This window comes from Piliocolobus tephrosceles, chromosome 14, assembly GCF_002776525.5.
Source record: "Piliocolobus tephrosceles isolate RC106 chromosome 14, ASM277652v3, whole genome shotgun sequence".
In the NCBI taxonomy this organism is placed as follows: domain Eukaryota; kingdom Metazoa; phylum Chordata; class Mammalia; order Primates; family Cercopithecidae; genus Piliocolobus; species Piliocolobus tephrosceles.
This window is the reverse complement of record NC_045447.1, coordinates 88,927,695-88,944,263: the sequence shown is the minus strand read 5'-3', so window position 1 is coordinate 88,944,263 and position 16,569 is coordinate 88,927,695. Positions and strand designations below refer to the sequence as shown.

Below are 16,569 nucleotides of genomic sequence, written 5' to 3'. Positions count from 1 at the left end.
AAAATCATAAAGAAATTCAAGGAAGGTATAAAAGTCTGAATAGTGGAAGGAAATTATTTCTATAAAAGTCAAGATCATTGTTACTTTTTGAGGGAGGGACAAGACAGTAATTGAGATGTGGCACATGGAGAGAGGCTTCTGGGAGGCTGGCAGTTTTATTTCTTGACCTGGTAGATAGTTACAAGAGCATTTACCTGGCAAGAATTCACTAAGACATTAATTTGAGTTATGGGATTTTTCTGGATCTGTGTTTTAGTTTTACAATAAAAAATAAAAAACAACATTTCTGAAGATAATACATGAACGTAGTAAAATACTCAAAGTGTGTGTATGTATACAATTTCCTCTCTCATTTTAAAAGCATAAATGGTAGAATTACAATACCATGCATATATTCTGATCTTTGCTTATTTTACTGAATATTTTATTTTGTAGATCATTCGGTATCAAATAGGGCCAAATGGGAGAAGAATTCAGTCTCAACTTCTAGGCTAGAACCAATATATTTTAACTTACAAATAACAGTTTAAATAAGTGGATACTTTTTCGTAAGAATATATTCCATTAAGTCAGAAGATGTCTCAATATAGAGATAGCATGTGGGCCTGGCACGGTGGCTCATGCCTGTAATCCCAGCACTTTGGGAGGCCGAGGCAGGCGGATCACGATGTCAGGAGTTTGAGACTAGCCTGACCAATGTGGTGAAACCCTGTCTCTACTAAAAATACAAAAATTGGCCGGGCGTGGTGACGCGCGCCTGTAATCCCAGCTACTCAGGAGGCTGAGGCAGGAGAATCGCTTAAACCAGGGAGGCGGAGGTTGCATTGAGCCGAGATCACACTACTGCACTCCAGCCTGGGTGACAGAGTGAGACTCCATCTCAAAAAAAAAAAAGAGATAGCATGCACATTCATTTTGAAGGTACGCATTTCTCATGAAGTTTAAAATTTACCTGTTCATTTTCCTCCCCAAGTTCTCAGCTTAAACAAACCTGCTCACACTTTGATTCCGACAAGATTACCTGGGGGAAGGGTGGATGGTAGAGTTAGTAAACTGCTTTTTCAGCATTTCCCTGGATGAATTCTCAGAGATATTTTATGGCAAGGATTAAAACAACACACTGGTGACTAACATTTGTGCTTCTTTGTTGATAACAGCCTGTTTCTGATAATAATTAGGATTAAAGGAGACAGATGTACAGGCTTCTACAGCCTTTAAACTGTAATCTTGAACCAGTAAATATTTTCTAGGCACCAGATTATATTGAGTTTTTTTATAAAAAAAAAACAACTTGGCCAAGTATTTTAACTACCTCTTTATTTCTTTTAATATTTCTTACTTTTTCAGGCACCTGAATAGTATTTTCTGAGTACCTACCAGGGAGTTAGCAATGCTCAGTGCCCTAGGGTACAAAGGGGGGAAGTATAAAGACTTACTGCTTATAGTCTTAGGAGATTCAACATATGTATCCATATAACAGAGCTAAAAAACAAGACAGTATTTTATATGTCTGTGGGTTTAAGTCACAATGTATGTAGAACATATATTGACTGGGGGTGAGGGATAAAAGACTATAAATCAGGTTCAGTGTATACTACTTAGGTGATGGGCGCACCAAAACCTCACAAATCACCACTAAAGAACTTACTCAACCGGGCGCGGTGGCTCATGCCTGTAATCCCAGCACTTTGGAAGGCCGAGACAGGCAGATCACCTGATGTCAGCAATTGGAGATCAGCCTGACCAACATGGAGAGACCCCGTATCTACTAAAAATACAAAATTAGCCAGGCATGGTGGCACAGGCCTGTAATCCCAGCTCATGAGGAGGCTGAGGCAGGAGAATCGCTTGAACCTGGGAGGTGGAGGTTGCGGTGAGCCGAGATAGCACCATTGCACTCCAGCCTGGGCAACAAGAGTGAAACTCTGTCTCAAAAAAAAAGAAAAACCAAAAAAAAACAAAAAACAACTTACTCGTGTAACCAAATACCACCTGTTCCCCCAAAAGCCTATGGAAAAAAACAACAACAACATTTGTTGACATATGCAATGTATATATAAATACACCAGCCTTGGTGAGACCTCCCGTGCCTTTAATCCCAGCTACCTGGGAGGCTGAGGCATGAGACTTGCTTGAACCCAGGAGGCAGAGGCTGTACTGAATCAAGAATGTGCCACTGCACTCCAGCCTGAGTGACAGAAACTGTCTCAAAAACAAACAAATAACAAAAAACCCAAAAAACAAAGTGACTTTCCTTGTAAAGTTGAAGCAGAAGAAACATCCTTGTCATGCCCACTAAAACTGCCTTGTTTGGGGATTTGGTTATTATCTTTCACTGTGCTAATTTCTTGGAAGAAAGGATAAACAACTTAGTTTCAGCTTGGTGGTATGGAACCTTAGCATGAGCAACTCGATTTTGGTTTGGTCTGTTAGGTCTAGTGCAGGAGCTCAGTCCAAACCCATGGCCTCCTATAAATTTCATTTAACATCACAAAGTAAAATTTCTCCCAATCCAAGCATTTATACATTGAACTATCAATTCTATTAAAAACATGGCATTAAAAGTGCAAGATAGGGAGCTGATGAGAAGTGGGCAAAGAAATACTGAAAAGAGAGCTTCTAGAAGGAAATACACTAGAATAATGACAGTTGTTATCTAGAAGAGGTAGAATTACCAGTGATTCACTTTCTCCCTCTATGGTGGGAGAACACTCTTTCTCCCTCTCCCATGTACCCTTTTGAATTTCTCCAGTTCTGTACAACCAAGGTGTACTTATTATTTATTCTTCTACAGACACGGTCTTGCTTTGTTGTCCAGGCTGGAGTGCAGTGCCATGATCATAGCTCACTGCAGCCTCAAACTCCTGGGCTCCTGAGAGCCTCCTGCCTCATCCTCCTGAGTAGCTAGAACTACAGCATACCACCATGCTAGCTATTTTATTTTATTTATTTATTTATTTTCTTTTACAGAGATGGGAGTCTTGCTTTGTTGCCCAGGCTCAACTGTTGCCCTGGTCTTGAACTCCTGGCCTCAAGCAATTCTCCTGCCTCAGTCTTGTAAAGTGTTGGAATTACAGGCATGATCTACCACGTGGGAGCATGTTGCTTTTTTTTTTTTTTTGAGATGGAATTTCACTCGTTACTTTTTGCTTTTTCCTGGCCCATTTTGCTTTTATAATCAGAAAAATAAGAATGCTGGCCAGGCTTGGTGGCTCACACCTGTAATCCCAGCACTTCAGGAGGCCGAGGTGGGCAGATCACCTGAAGTCAGGAGTTCGAGACCAGCCTGGCCGACATGGTGAAACCCCTTCTCTATTAAAAATAGAAAAATGAGCTCAGCTTGGTGGAGACCACTTGTAATCCCAGCTACCTCGGAGGCTGAGGCAGGAGAATCGCTTGAATCTCCTGGGAAGCGGAGGTTGCAGTGAGCTGAGATGGCACCACTGCACTCCAGCCTGGGCGACAGAATGAGACTCTGTCTCAAAACAAACAAACAAATAAACAAACAAAAAACAAAAGAAAAATAAGAATGCTTCTGGAATGAGGGAGACACATGCAACTTTGCAACTTTTTGGAAGCAGTTTCTAGTACTAGTTGAAGGTGGGGAGGTGGAATATGGAGCAGTGTGCTCCTTTAAGGTAGAGGTGAGGTTGTTGCTAGGTCCAGCAGCATCATAGGAGAACCTTTTGAGTGCAGCAAACACACACGCACACATTCAGAACTTCACAGAGAAGGAGTATCTATGTAGAGACAGAACCAATTCTGCCCTTTCCTTGTTTCCCTCAATGGGATGCAAAGTCACCACTGACACCCTCAGACGGCGTCTTGCCAGAGTCTAAAAAAGAACCCAATTCCTTATGGACCACAAATCCTTTAAACCCTGGGATTATATTACTATTCCAGAAGTTATACTGAAAACTTTGCCCTCTGTTAAGGGAATGATGACAAATATCCAGCTCTCCTACTTCTTGAACCAGACCTGGTATTAAGTGCTCATTCTCAACAAGGGGAAAAAGAAGGGATGTATCCGGATATCTCTGACTAATGTCTTCCTGAAATACATTTGCTTTCCCTGGTGGTCCTGATTGTGAACTTGGTCCCATGATCATAATCATAGAACCATTTCCATTTCTGTCCTGAGCTTGACACAGCAGTGATTCAGCTTCCTGGGTCCTATGTTGTTCTAGATGGGATTCTAAGACTATAAATACTTACAAATACTTACTCTATGTCATTTAGATAGAGTTTACAGCCCAAATAAGAGTGTTTGTCTTCTAATCTCTGCTTACCTTGATGATGAGTTGCATTATTTGCAGTAATGATTTTCTCCTTTTGTGGTTTTTGATTTCCCCATGCTATACAACTTTGTAAAATACTTTAGAGAAATTTGATACTACCTGTGCAATATGTCCTTTTTCTCCCTGTAGATACAATCATGCTGGCCTGAGCGTACTAATGCCATAAAAAAACTACAATGCTTCAGATTGCTTATTCTTCATGCTTTTTTTTTTTTTTTTAATTTTAAATAAGAATTTCTGGCAGGGCATAGTGGCTCATGCCTGTATCCCAGCACTTTTGGAGGCTGAGGCGAGAGGGTCATTTGAGCATACGCGTTCTAGACCAGACTGGGCAACATGGTGAGACAGACCCCTCATCTCTACAAAAAATTAAAGAACAATTAGTCAGGCATGGTGGTGAGTGCCTGTAGTACCAGCTACTCGGGAGACTGAAGTGGGGGATCATATGAGCCCAGGAAGCTGAAGCTGTGGTGACCCGTATTCACACCTCTGCACTCCAGCCTTGGTGACAGAGTGAGACCTTGACTCAAAATAAATAAATAAATAAATTCCTGAGCTCTATTAAATATAAATGCTTAGCACTTTGCCTCCATTTTTGGTAACTTTTTTTTTTATTTTAATTTTTTGGTTTGAGATGGAGTCTCACTCTGTCACCCAGGCTGGAGTGCAGTGGCACGATCTCAGCTCACTGCAACCTTTGCCTCCCAGGTTCAAGCGATTCTTCTGCCTCAGCCTCATGAGTAGCTAGGACTACAGGCGAGCGCCACCACACCCGGCTAATTTTTGTAATTTTTTTTAAGTAGAGATGGGGTTTCACCATATTGGCCAGGCTGGTCTTGAACTCCTGACCTCATGATCCGCCTGCCTCAGCCTCCCAAAGTGCTGGGATGACAGGCATAAGCCACCGTGCCCGACACATTTTTGGTAACTTTTAAAGTAAGAGATTATAATTTTGAACAGGTATGATAGTTTGTTAAAGAATAAAGATACCAAGATTTTTAGTATTCTTCGGTATGTCAATTGCATTTTCAACTCCACAATTTCTGCTTCTTTTTTTTTTTTTTTTTTTTTTGAGACAAGGTCTCATGTTGTCATTCAGGCTGGAGTGCAGTAGTGTGATCATAGCTCACTACAGCCTTGACTTCCCAGGGTCAGGTGATCTCCCACCTCAGCTTCCTAGGTAGCTGGGACTACAGGCATGCACACTATACCTGGCTAATTTCTTGTATTTATTGTAGAAACAGGGTTTTGTTATGTTGCCCAGGCTAGTCTCGAACTCCTGAGCTCAAGCAATCTGCCCATCTTGGCCTCTCAAAGTGCTAGGATTATAGGCATGAGCTACTGCACTCCATGATTTTTCAAAAATTATTTCAATCTCTTTGTTAAGTTTATCTGACAGAATTCTAAATTACTTCTCTGTATCAAGCTTTGGGTTTCTCAGAACAGCTATTTTGAATTCTCTGTCTGAAAGGTCACATATCTCTGTTTTCCCAGGATTGGTCGCTGGAGCCTTAGTTATTTTGGTGAGGTCATGTTTTCCTGAATGGTCTTAATGCCTGTGGATGGTTATTTGTCAGTGTCTGGGCATTGAAGAGTTAGGTATTTATTGTAGTCTTCACAGTCTGGGCTTGTTTGCATTTGTCACTGGGGAGGCTTTCCAGATATTCAAAAGGATTTGGGTGTTATAATCTAAGCTGTATTTGCATTAGAGGGCACCCAAAGCCCAGTAATGCTATAGTTCTTGCAGACTCCTAAAGTTACTGCCTTGGCGATCTTGGATAAGATCTAGAAGAATTCTCTGGATTACCAGGCAGAGTCTCTTGTTACCTTCCCTTACTTTCTTCCAAACAGAGGGAGTCTCTCTATCTTTGTGCTGAGCTACCTGGAGCTCGGGGTGGGGTGATGTAAGCACCCCTGTGGCCACCACCACTAGGACTGCTCTGGGTCAGACCTGAAGCCAGCACAGCACTGGGTCTTGCCCAAGGCCCACTGTAACCACTACCTGGCTATGGCTTACGTTTACTCATGGTCCTGGGGCTGTACAATCAGCAGGTGGTGAAGCCAGCCAGGGTTGTGTCCTTCCTTTCAGGGTGGTGAATTCCCCCAGGCCTTGGGTGGGTCCAGAGATGCTGTCTGGCAGCTAGAGACTAGAGTCGAAAACCTTGGAAGTTTACCTGGTGTTCTATGCTACTGTGGCTGAGCTGGGCCTCAAACCACGAGACACAGTCCTCATTCTTCCTTCACCTTGCCACAGGCCGAGGAGCTTCATCCCACGGCCACCTCTGCCACAGGCCCATCAGGAGTATTGCCAGGTTACTGCCGGTGTTCACTTACGACCCAGGGTTTCTGGAGTCAACTTGTGGTGAATGCTGCCAGGCCTGGGACTCATGCTTCAGGGTAGTAGGCTCTCCTCCAGTCCAGGGCTGGTCCCGAAATGCTGTCCAAGAGCCAAGGTCTGGAATTAGGGACCCCAAGAGCCTGCCCGGTGCTCTATCCTACTGTGGCTAGCTGGTAGCTAAGGTGCAAGACAAAGTCCCCTTTACTTTTCCCCCTGCTTTTCTCAAGTAGACGGAGTCTCTCACTGTAGTCAACACAGGTGGGAATGTGCTGGATCTCACCTGAAACCAGCACCTCTCAGAGTCTCACCCGAGGCCCATGGCTTACTGCCTGGGTATCACTGCTGGTTACTCAGGACCCAAAGATTCTTTAGCCAGCAAGTGATGGTTCCTGCCAGGACTGGGTCCCTCCCTTCAAGGGAGTGGGTTCCTTTCTGGCCCAGGGTGTGTCTGGAAATGTCATCTGGGACCTAGGGCCTGCAATGGGGGCCTCATGACTCTGACCGGTGTCCTGTCTTACTGTGGTTAAGCTGGTATCCGAGGTGCAAGACGAAGCCCTCTTCACTCTTCCTTCTCCTCTCCTCAAGTGGAAGAAGGAGGTCGCTTTTGGCAGGAGCTGTGTTGCCTGGGGTTGGGGGAGGGGTGGCGCAAGCACCCCCTTAGCTGTCCTACCTTGTGTCTCAGTAGGTGACACACCCCCCAGCTTCGCTTGGTCTAAGCCTAGCTCAGCAGTAGGATTTACAGTTCCTGAGGCCTAAACTGCCTTTCAAGAATATTTAGAGCCTCAGAGCACTCCAGTCTGTGGTGTGGCGAGGCTTGCTGGAACTTGAGTTCTGACTGCTCGGAATGGATGATTCCTCTCTATCTAGAGCTGGTCTAACTGTTCTCTCAGTGGGCAGGCGTTGGCTGAGTTCAGCCTGGTTTTGCTTTCTCCTGTGACAAGGCAGCACTGAGTTCAATGCAAAGCCTCACAACCACTGCTTTCTCCCTCTCCCAATCACACAGATTTCTCCATGCCAAGTGGCTGCTGTGGATGGGTGGGGAAGGGGTGGCATCTGCAATTCAATACTGTCTTTTATAGACTGTTGGTGGGAGTTTAAATTAGTTCAACCATTGTGGAAAGCAGTGTGGTGGTTCCTCAAAGAGCTAAAAACAGAACAACCACTAAACCAGCAATCCCATTACTGGGTATATACTCAAAGAAACATAAATTGTTGTACCATAAAGGCACATGCACATGCATGTTCACTCCAGCATTATTTGCAATAGCAAAAACATAGAATCAACCTAAATCTCATCAATGGCAGATTGGATTAAAAAAGTGTAGTACATATACACCATGGAATACTATGCAGCCATAAAAAAGAACAAGATCATATATTTTGCAAGAAATGGACGGAGCTGGAGGCCATTATCCTTAGCAAATGCAGGAACAGAAAGCCAAATACTACATGTTCTCACAAGCTCACTGTGAGCTAAATGATGAGAACACATGGACACAAAGAGGGAAGAACAGACACTAGGGCCACCTTGAGAGTGGAGGGTGGGATGAGGGAGAGGATCAGAAAAAATAACTACTGATACCTCTGACCCAGAGGTACTCAAACTGTTGATTTGGAGATATAAAAAAGTACTATTGGGTACTAGGCTTAGTACCTGGATGACGAAATAATCTGTACAATAAACCCCCATGACATGACTTTACCTATAAAACAAACCTGCACTGTACCCCTGAACCTAAAATAAAAGTTAAAAATAAAAAAGACTGTCTTTCCTACCTCTTCAGTAACTCTTCCAGTGATATGAAGTTAAAACCAGGTACTGTGAGTGCTCACCTGATTTTTGGTTCTTAGAAAGGTGCTTTTTTTGTGTGTACATAGTTATTGAATTTGGTGTTCCTGCAGAGGGGATGATCGGGGCCTTCTATTCCACCTTCTTGCTCCGCCTCTTCCCAGTTTCATTTTTGATTGTTCATCTTCCTCTTATAAACTTGAGCTCCTTGTGGACTGGACAATGCCTTATTCATCTTTGTTTTCCTGGTGCCCAGCATGATGCCTGACAAACAGTCTATGTTCAGGAAATATTTGCTGGCCTGAATCAAACCACACTAGACTACTAATGAATATTTTAAAATTTAATTTTCACAGCTACCCTGGGCATAGGTGTGTTTGTGCCCAGAATAGTTTTATTTTTATTTATTTATTTTTTGAGATATGGTCTTACTCTGTTGCCCAGTCTGGAGTGCAGTGGTGCCATCATAGCTCACTGCAGCCCCGACCTCCTCAAGCAATCCTCTCACCTCAGCCATCCAAGTAGCTGGGACCACAAGTGTGAGCCACCACGCCTGGATAATTTTTGTATTTTTTTTGTAGAGATGGGGTTTTGCCATGTTGCCCCGGCTGGTCTTGAAATCATGAGTTCAAGTGATTCTCCTGCCTCGGCCTCCCTAATTGCTGGGATTACAGGCATAAGCCACCATGCCCGGATGAGAAGAGTTTTATATGCAAGTTTGACAGTTGATTAAAGTGCTTGTGAAAGATACAGATTCCTGGGCCCCACCCTAGAAATCTTTATACAAGAGAGCTGGGTAGGGTAGTTGGAGCCTGGGAATCTGCACTTTTGACAAATGCCTGAGATGTTTCTAATACAGCTTGGGAACCAAAGGCAGCTTGTAAACTAGCACATCCAAGGTCTTAAGCACGTCGAATTGCCCTTGTGTTTCAGGCAGTAAATGCCTTGAAGCTTGATCTGAAAAGAATAAATGATCATCCTAACATGTAGATTTACCAAAGATGGTAAACTAGAAGATAGTAGACTTCTCAAGAATCTTGGGTTCCAAATGGCTAGTCTTCTTGGTGTGTCTGCAGATTTCTGAGAACTCCCTGACCCTGGCCCTGTAAGAGACCTAACAAAGAAATTGTATGGAAGACATACATCGAGAAGGATTTACTTACCTTAGAAGAGCTTTCAGAACCTGTTAACTGTTTACAGATTAACTCTTTAAAGGAGATGGGTTAAGGAGAGGAAAGGAGATTAAATGTGTTTCTAGAAGAACAACAAATGGCCATGGCCTGTAATCCTAGCACTTAGGGAGGCTGAAGTGGGTCGATTGCTTGAGTTCAGAAGTTCGAGACCAGCCTGGACAACATGGTTAAACCCTGTACCTACAAAAATTACAAAAATTAGCCAGGTGTAGTGGCTTGCATCTGTAATCCCAGCTACTTGTGGAGGCTGAGGCTGGAGGACTGCTTAAGCCCAGGAGGCGGAGGTTGCAGTGAGCCGACATAGTGCCACTGCACTCCAGCCTGGGTGACAGAGCGAGACCCTGGCTCAATAACGACAGCAGCAACAACAAAAAGAAAAACAACAAAATGCCAATATGCATATGAGAGATTACAATTTTCCAATAAACAAAGAAATGCTCATTAAAACCACATTGAGAAATGAGGGAAAAAAAACCTGTAAACTGTCTGCAAATGTGAGTTCACCAGGCAAAAATTCATAATAAACTAAATGAGTAGGTGTCCTTAATTTTAAGTCGGTTGTCAGGGATGAATGACTAGCATTGTTAATTACACTTGTAATAATGTGAGCATCATTTTGCCTGTGTGCTTTGTGCCACCTCTGCCAACACACTGGGATCCACCCCAAATCACTGACTACAGCCTTAATCAAGACTGCCTAGGCCAGGCATGGTGGCTCACGCCTATAATCCTAGCACTCTGGAAGGCTGAGGCACGAAGATCGCTTGAGTCCAGGAGTTTGAGACCAGCCTGGGCAACATAGTGAGACCCCATTTCTTAAATAAATAAATAAATAAATAAATAAATAAATAAATAAATAAATAAAATTAGCCAGGCACTGTGGTGTATGCCTGTAGTCCCAGCTACTCTCTGGAGCCTGAAGTGGAAGGCTCACTTGAGCCTGGGAGCTCAAGGATGCAGTGAGCCATGATCCTGCCACTGCACTCCAGCCTGGGCGACAGAGCAAGACCCTGTCTCTAAAAAAAGAAGAAAGAAAGAAAGAGAGAATGAGAGAAAGAAAGAAAGAAAGACTGCCTATCCAGAGGAATTAACAACAACAAAAAAAAAAAACCAAAAAAACAGAAATAAGAAAACATTTGTATGTTACACATGAAGCACATTAAGTGATTTCCTTTGTTCAGTGTAACCTTGTGAGGGAACTGGATTTTTGTCCCTATTATTCCCATTGCATAGATAAATAAACTGAGGCTTGACATGCCCAATAAGTCACTGGTAGTAAAAGCAGTGTGTTAGCTTAAATCTCTGATATCCTCATGCCCCACACTGACTCAACAATAACAATACATTACCACGAAGGATGTCTGTGATGACAGTGGCCATTCCATTTGATCCTCATTATTCTTCTTTTATCGAAGGAAGGTGGGAGTCACCTTCTTTTCTAGGCAGTTAGGTAACTGAAGCCAAAAGGTATTGTGACAAATCCACTGGGCTGTAAAAGGCAGCGTGTGGAGGTGGAGCCCAGAGCTTCTGCCTCCACAGTTAAAAGCTCAGACAGGGCTTCGGGAGCAGGGCCTGCAAATCAAAGATGAAAGAACAACCTGTCTTGGAGCGCTTGCAGGTAAGCTCAGGCTGCTCGACTGGCGGGGAATAAGGACCTTAGGTGATTCACTAGATCTGCGCCCCTGGCCTTAGATATAAGTGGGTGGGGCCAGGGACACTACATCTAAAGAGGATCTAGAATAGCTAGGATTTACGAAATACCGGCTTTCAAGTTCTCTGGTCTCCACCCAAAGATGATTATCCTATCTAAGGCACGGGGCAGGTCCCGCAGCCGCGGTTTCAAGAGCTGGGATGCGGCCATAGCGGAGGTTGTGTCAGAACGGAAACCTAGCGGGGGTCGGGGCTTCAGCTTAGGGTGGTGGGAAACACCCCAGGAGAGGAGGCAGGTCTGTGGTTCCGCTTCGGGCCGGCGGGAGAGGAGTTCGGAGGTAGCTTGAGCTGAGAACCTGGAGGAAAGAAGGCGCATTTCTGAGCGGCCAGGGGCACGGATCACAGACTGGGTCGCTGACGAGCCGGGGGTCCGGGAATTCCGAGGCAACTGGAGAAGCGCCCAGACCGCCGTCCCTCCGCGCCCCTGCGCGTCCCCGTGCGCCCCCGTGCGCCCAGTGCCGGAGTCCCGGAGCGATGACAGCGCCGGTTACGGTAAACGCCCGCCCCGCCGCAGTCCGCTTCCTTCCCCAAAGCGGCGCCGCCCGGACTTGCAACCGCAGGAGTCCGCGCTGGCTCCTCTCCACCGCTGGCATGCGGTGCAACAGGAAGTTCTGGGGGCTTGGAGAGGGAGGGTGCTCCTGGCCGCTGGGAGAGGGCTGGCAACGCTTGGGAGAGTAGTGGAGATCCTGGTCATTCCTTGGTCTCGCCTATTTTGTGTGGACTGTGTATGAAAAATAAGTATCATTGAACACATTGTATTTCAGGAATAGTACAGGCCGCTTAGCAAACGTTAGCTCATTTCAACCTGCTCTGATAAGAGCACATGCTCTGGAGCTAGGTAGCCTGAGTTAGCATCCCAGCTGCAAAACTACCTGTGATCTTGGGCGAGTTAGCAGCTGTGCTTCGGCTTTCTCACCTGGAAAATGGGATAATACGATTTGTAGTTTCAAGATGAAATGAAATGCTAAGTGCTTAGAATAATGCCTGACGTATTTAGCAAGTTGTAAGAGTTTGGGATTCTTAACTATTTCATCCTGGCAGTAATCCTGTAAAGTCCAAGTATCCTTTCTCTCCTATCCCCACCGGTTTACAGGTGAAGAAAATGAAGCCAAAGGAGAAAAACAGATTTGAGATTTGAGCTCAGGTCAGTGCTTTAAGACACTGAGAACATAAAAAAGAAAAAAAGAGAGAGAGAGAAAAAGACACTGAGGAAATGGATGTTCTAGTCATACACATCACTGTGATTATTTGTTCTAGGGAGAAATGATCACCTTTAATTGTTGAAGTGGGAAACGAGTTATTCAATTTCTTTCCCCCTGTGTACAGATTTTGATGTTTCACTGTCATCTGCTTTGGGTACTTATAGGACTGATAAAGCGTTAGCTATTTTGGTCAGACTGGAATCTGGGCTTGACTTTAAGAATCTGGTTGTTTCTTGTGTTTCCCACCAGGAGTGGTAACCATCCAGGGTAGGAGTTCGCATGAGTTTTGTTTTTTTGAGCCAAAACTGGAGACTAGTACCCTTTGGTAGTACTACACTTGTCTTGATAGACAAGGGCATGAATAGCATTTGAGATGATTATACCAGAGGAGAAGGGAAAGAATCATGCAATATGTTGAAATTTGCCACAAATTTTGGTCTTATTTTGGCTATTTACGATTCTCTATCATAGCTAATTTTTTGGATAGCACATCTATGCCAAAACTATCAAGCATTTGGTAAATACTGTGCCTGAAATATGGCTTCTCTCTTTTTCCTTCTTTTTCAAATTTCTCACTTTTTATTTTATTTCATTTTTTTGAGACAGGGTCTCGCTGTGGTGCCCAGTCTGGTCTTGAACTCCTGGGCTCAAGCAATCCTCTTTGGCCTCACAAAGTGCTAAGATTACAGGCCGGAGCCACCGTGCCTGGCCTCACTGTGTTTTTAAATTATGAGTTTTCAGTATAAACAGCCCAAATAATCTGAGTGATTTTCATTATACTTCTGGTAGAATCATACCATGCTGGAACTGAAAGTGACCGTCCTACCTGTAACTCAGTTGTTTCTTTGTGACACATCAGAAGTCTACATGGCAACTATTTTCTGTAAAATCCATCACTGTTAGGTAAGATATTATGATGTCAGTCTCAGTAGTGCCTTTTTTTCTTTACTTCTTAGTTTTATTGAAGTTTTACGTTCTCATTGTTCAGAATCAATTGATTCCATAGGGTTAATATCTAAAAACAGTAGAACTCTCCATCATTTCCTGCTTTTTAAGAGAAATAATCATGTTCATCTCTTTTAACTAGTTACTATTAGTCTGTATCTCTAGATATTCCTTATAATTGCTCCCTCTTGGTTTTTCAGGTTTAGCCATCATGCATTGGATTTCCTGCATGAAATGTGTGGATTTAACTCTTTTCTGCTTTCTTGCCACTATCACTTACATGTATCCTACCTGTTCCTTCCATAGATCTTCTGAATATAGTTATCTCCTAATTTTTGGTTAGGTCAATATTTAGTTAGGTCAACATTATTATGCCTGCCTACATGCTATTAAGAGCTTCCTTCCTTGTTTTTTTTTTTTTTTTTTTTCCAGAGTTGTCTCTCTGTGTTTGCCAGTTGTCTAAATTAAAGTTTTCACCAATTAAACCACAAGTTCTTTGCCAGTTGTCTAAATCTTCCCTCAAGATGTCCAATGCAACAGTTATTTTAATCAATTTTATTTCTAGCACAGCTTTCTTACCTGGTTTGCCAGTCCAGACTGGTTGCTCTTGATGTTTGATGCATAGCTATTACCTTGGACTCTCTTTTCACCATCATTTGGGGATTGATTCACTTTGCATCTCTGTTATGCTGGCTCCTGTTTCCTGTATCCCACACCTTAGTCTGTTTTGATTTCTTCTGTCATTTTGATGGAGCACATTCTCCAGTAGCTTTCTAAGAAAAGGTACATGTAAGGTAAACAGAATTGAATATATTTTTTTCTTGATTCTGTATCACAGAAAATAATTGTCCAGATGTTTTTCCCTTAAAAACTTTGTCACTAACAATATAAAAATAATTTCTTGTTGTAAGTAATTCAAATACTACAAATAGAAATCCAAATAGAAAGTTCCCTTTCTACCCCTCAACCACTCCCCCTCTGACCCAGAGGTAATCAAACTGTGGATTTGGAGCATATTATTTAGATGTGCTTTTATATACATATGTATATATGTATGTATGTATGTATGTATGTATTTATTTATTTTTGAGATGGAGTCTTGCTCTGTCGCCCAGGCTGGAGTGCAGTGGCGTGATCTCAGCTCACTGCAAGCTCTGTCTCCTGGGTTCATGCCATTCTCCTGCCTCAGCCTCCCAAATAGCTGGGACTGTAGGCGCCCGCCACCACGCCCGGCTCATTTTTTGTATTTTTAGTAGAGATGGGATTTCACTCTGTTATCCAGGATAGTCTAGATCTCCTGACCTCGTGATCCACCTGCCTCAGCCTCCCAGAGTGCTGGGATTACAGGCGTGAGCCACCACGCCCGGCCATACATATGTATTTATTATTTTGATTTGTGCATGTGCTTTTATTTATTTACTTTATTTTTTGAGATGGAGTTTCACTCTTGTTGCCCAGGCTGGAGTGCAATGGCACAATCTTGGCTCACCGCAACCTCTGCCTTCCAGGTTCAAGCGATTCTCCTGTCTCAGCCTCCTGAGTAGCTGAGATTACAGGCATGTGCCACCATGCCCGGCTAATTTTGTACTTTTAGTAGAGACAGGGTTTCTCCATGTTAGTCAGGATGGTCTTGAACTCCCAACCTCAGGTGATCCACCTGCCTCGGCCTTCGAAAGTGCTGGGATTACAGGCATGAGCCACTACACCCGGTCTATTTATTTTAATTTAATTTTATTTTATTGAGATGGAATCTCACTATGTTGCCCACACTAGTCTTGAACTCCTGAGCTCAAAGGATCCTCTTACCTCAACTTCTCAAGTATCTGGGATTACAGGCACATGACACCGTGCCTGACTTTGCATGTGTTTTTACATAAATTGAATCATATTGTATATATTGATCTGTAACTTGTTTCACTTAACAGTAGTTCCTGGAGATTTTCCCACGTCAATACACATTAGTGCTTTCTTGAATAGTATGTTCAGATGAACTGGAGTGGTCAAGATCATAGGTATAGCATTTTTTCTTCATGATCAGTCACAAATACTGACTGACTGTTAAGTGCCAAGCTGTGTTCCAGAATCTGGGAATATACAGTGAACAAAACTTTTATTTTTGAGATAGAAAGGGATAGTGAGATGCTTCTTGATGAAACTGAGCTCAGTTTCAGCTTTAGTTTGTTTTTCCTTTCCTAGAGTGCAAATATACAATCACATCTCTTTTTCTCTTGGTATAAAATCACAGTCATTAAAAATTGAGCTAAATACCTGGTGTGCCACCAGATCAACAGAACAATACCACTGATATAGAAATAGATTTTCTGAATGGATAAACAAAATATGGCACATATACACAAGGGAATATTATTCAGTCTTAAAATGGAGGGAAATTCTGACACATGCTACAACATGGATGAACCTTGAGGACATAACGCTAAGTGAAATAAACCAATCACAAAAAGATAAATACTGTATGATTCCACTTATGAGGCATCTATAGAAATCAAATTCATACAAACAAAAAATGGGATTATGGTTGGCAGGGCTAGGGGAGGGAAAATGTTTAGTTGTTTAATGGGTATAGAGTTTCAGTTTTTCGAGATGAGAAGGTTCTGGAGATTGGTTGCACAACAATGTGAATATACTTAGCAAAACTGAGCTACACACTTAAAAATGGTGAGGATGGCAAATTTTACATTGTATATTTTACCACAATTAGAACAAAAACGGAAAAAGATTCTCATATAGACTCCTTTGTAGAGGGCTTTGTCTTACACTTTGAATAGGTGGTTCAATCTGCTTTCAGCTGGATGAATACTCAGTAGTGGGATTGCAGGATTGAATGGTAATTCCATTTTTAGTTTTTTTGAGGAACCTCCACTACTGTTTTGCATGACATAAGGAATTACATTTCTATCAACAGTGTACGAGGGTCCCCTTTCTCTGCATCCTGGCCAGTATTTGTTATTTTTTGTCTTCTTTATAATAACCATTTTAACTGGAGTGAGATGATATCTCATTGTGGTTTTGATTTGCATTTTACTGATGATTAGTGATGTTGAGCATATTTTCATACGCATGTTGGCTGTTTGTA

General features: G+C 42.9%; 1 protein-coding gene and 1 long non-coding RNA gene across 2 annotated transcripts in view; one reads left to right on the top strand and one right to left on the bottom strand.

The window, feature by feature from the left end:
• Positions 1-958: 958 nt before the first annotated feature.
• Positions 959-11,777, bottom strand: LOC116418436. The gene is made up of 3 exons (XR_004228446.1): positions 11,625-11,777; positions 10,968-11,190; positions 959-1,021 (listed from the first exon to the last, which is right to left on the bottom strand). It is a non-coding gene; the product is annotated as an uncharacterized LOC116418436 (long non-coding RNA).
• TRPM6 (transient receptor potential cation channel subfamily M member 6) overlaps positions 11,712-16,569 on the top strand; it is a 160,860-nt gene continuing 156,002 nt past the window's right edge. Inside the window, exon 1 of the mRNA XM_023213293.2 lies at positions 11,712-11,820. Within this exon, the coding sequence (XP_023069061.1) occupies positions 11,803-11,820 (18 nt within the window). The 5' untranslated portion in view covers positions 11,712-11,802. The remainder of the gene's footprint in view (positions 11,821-16,569) is intronic.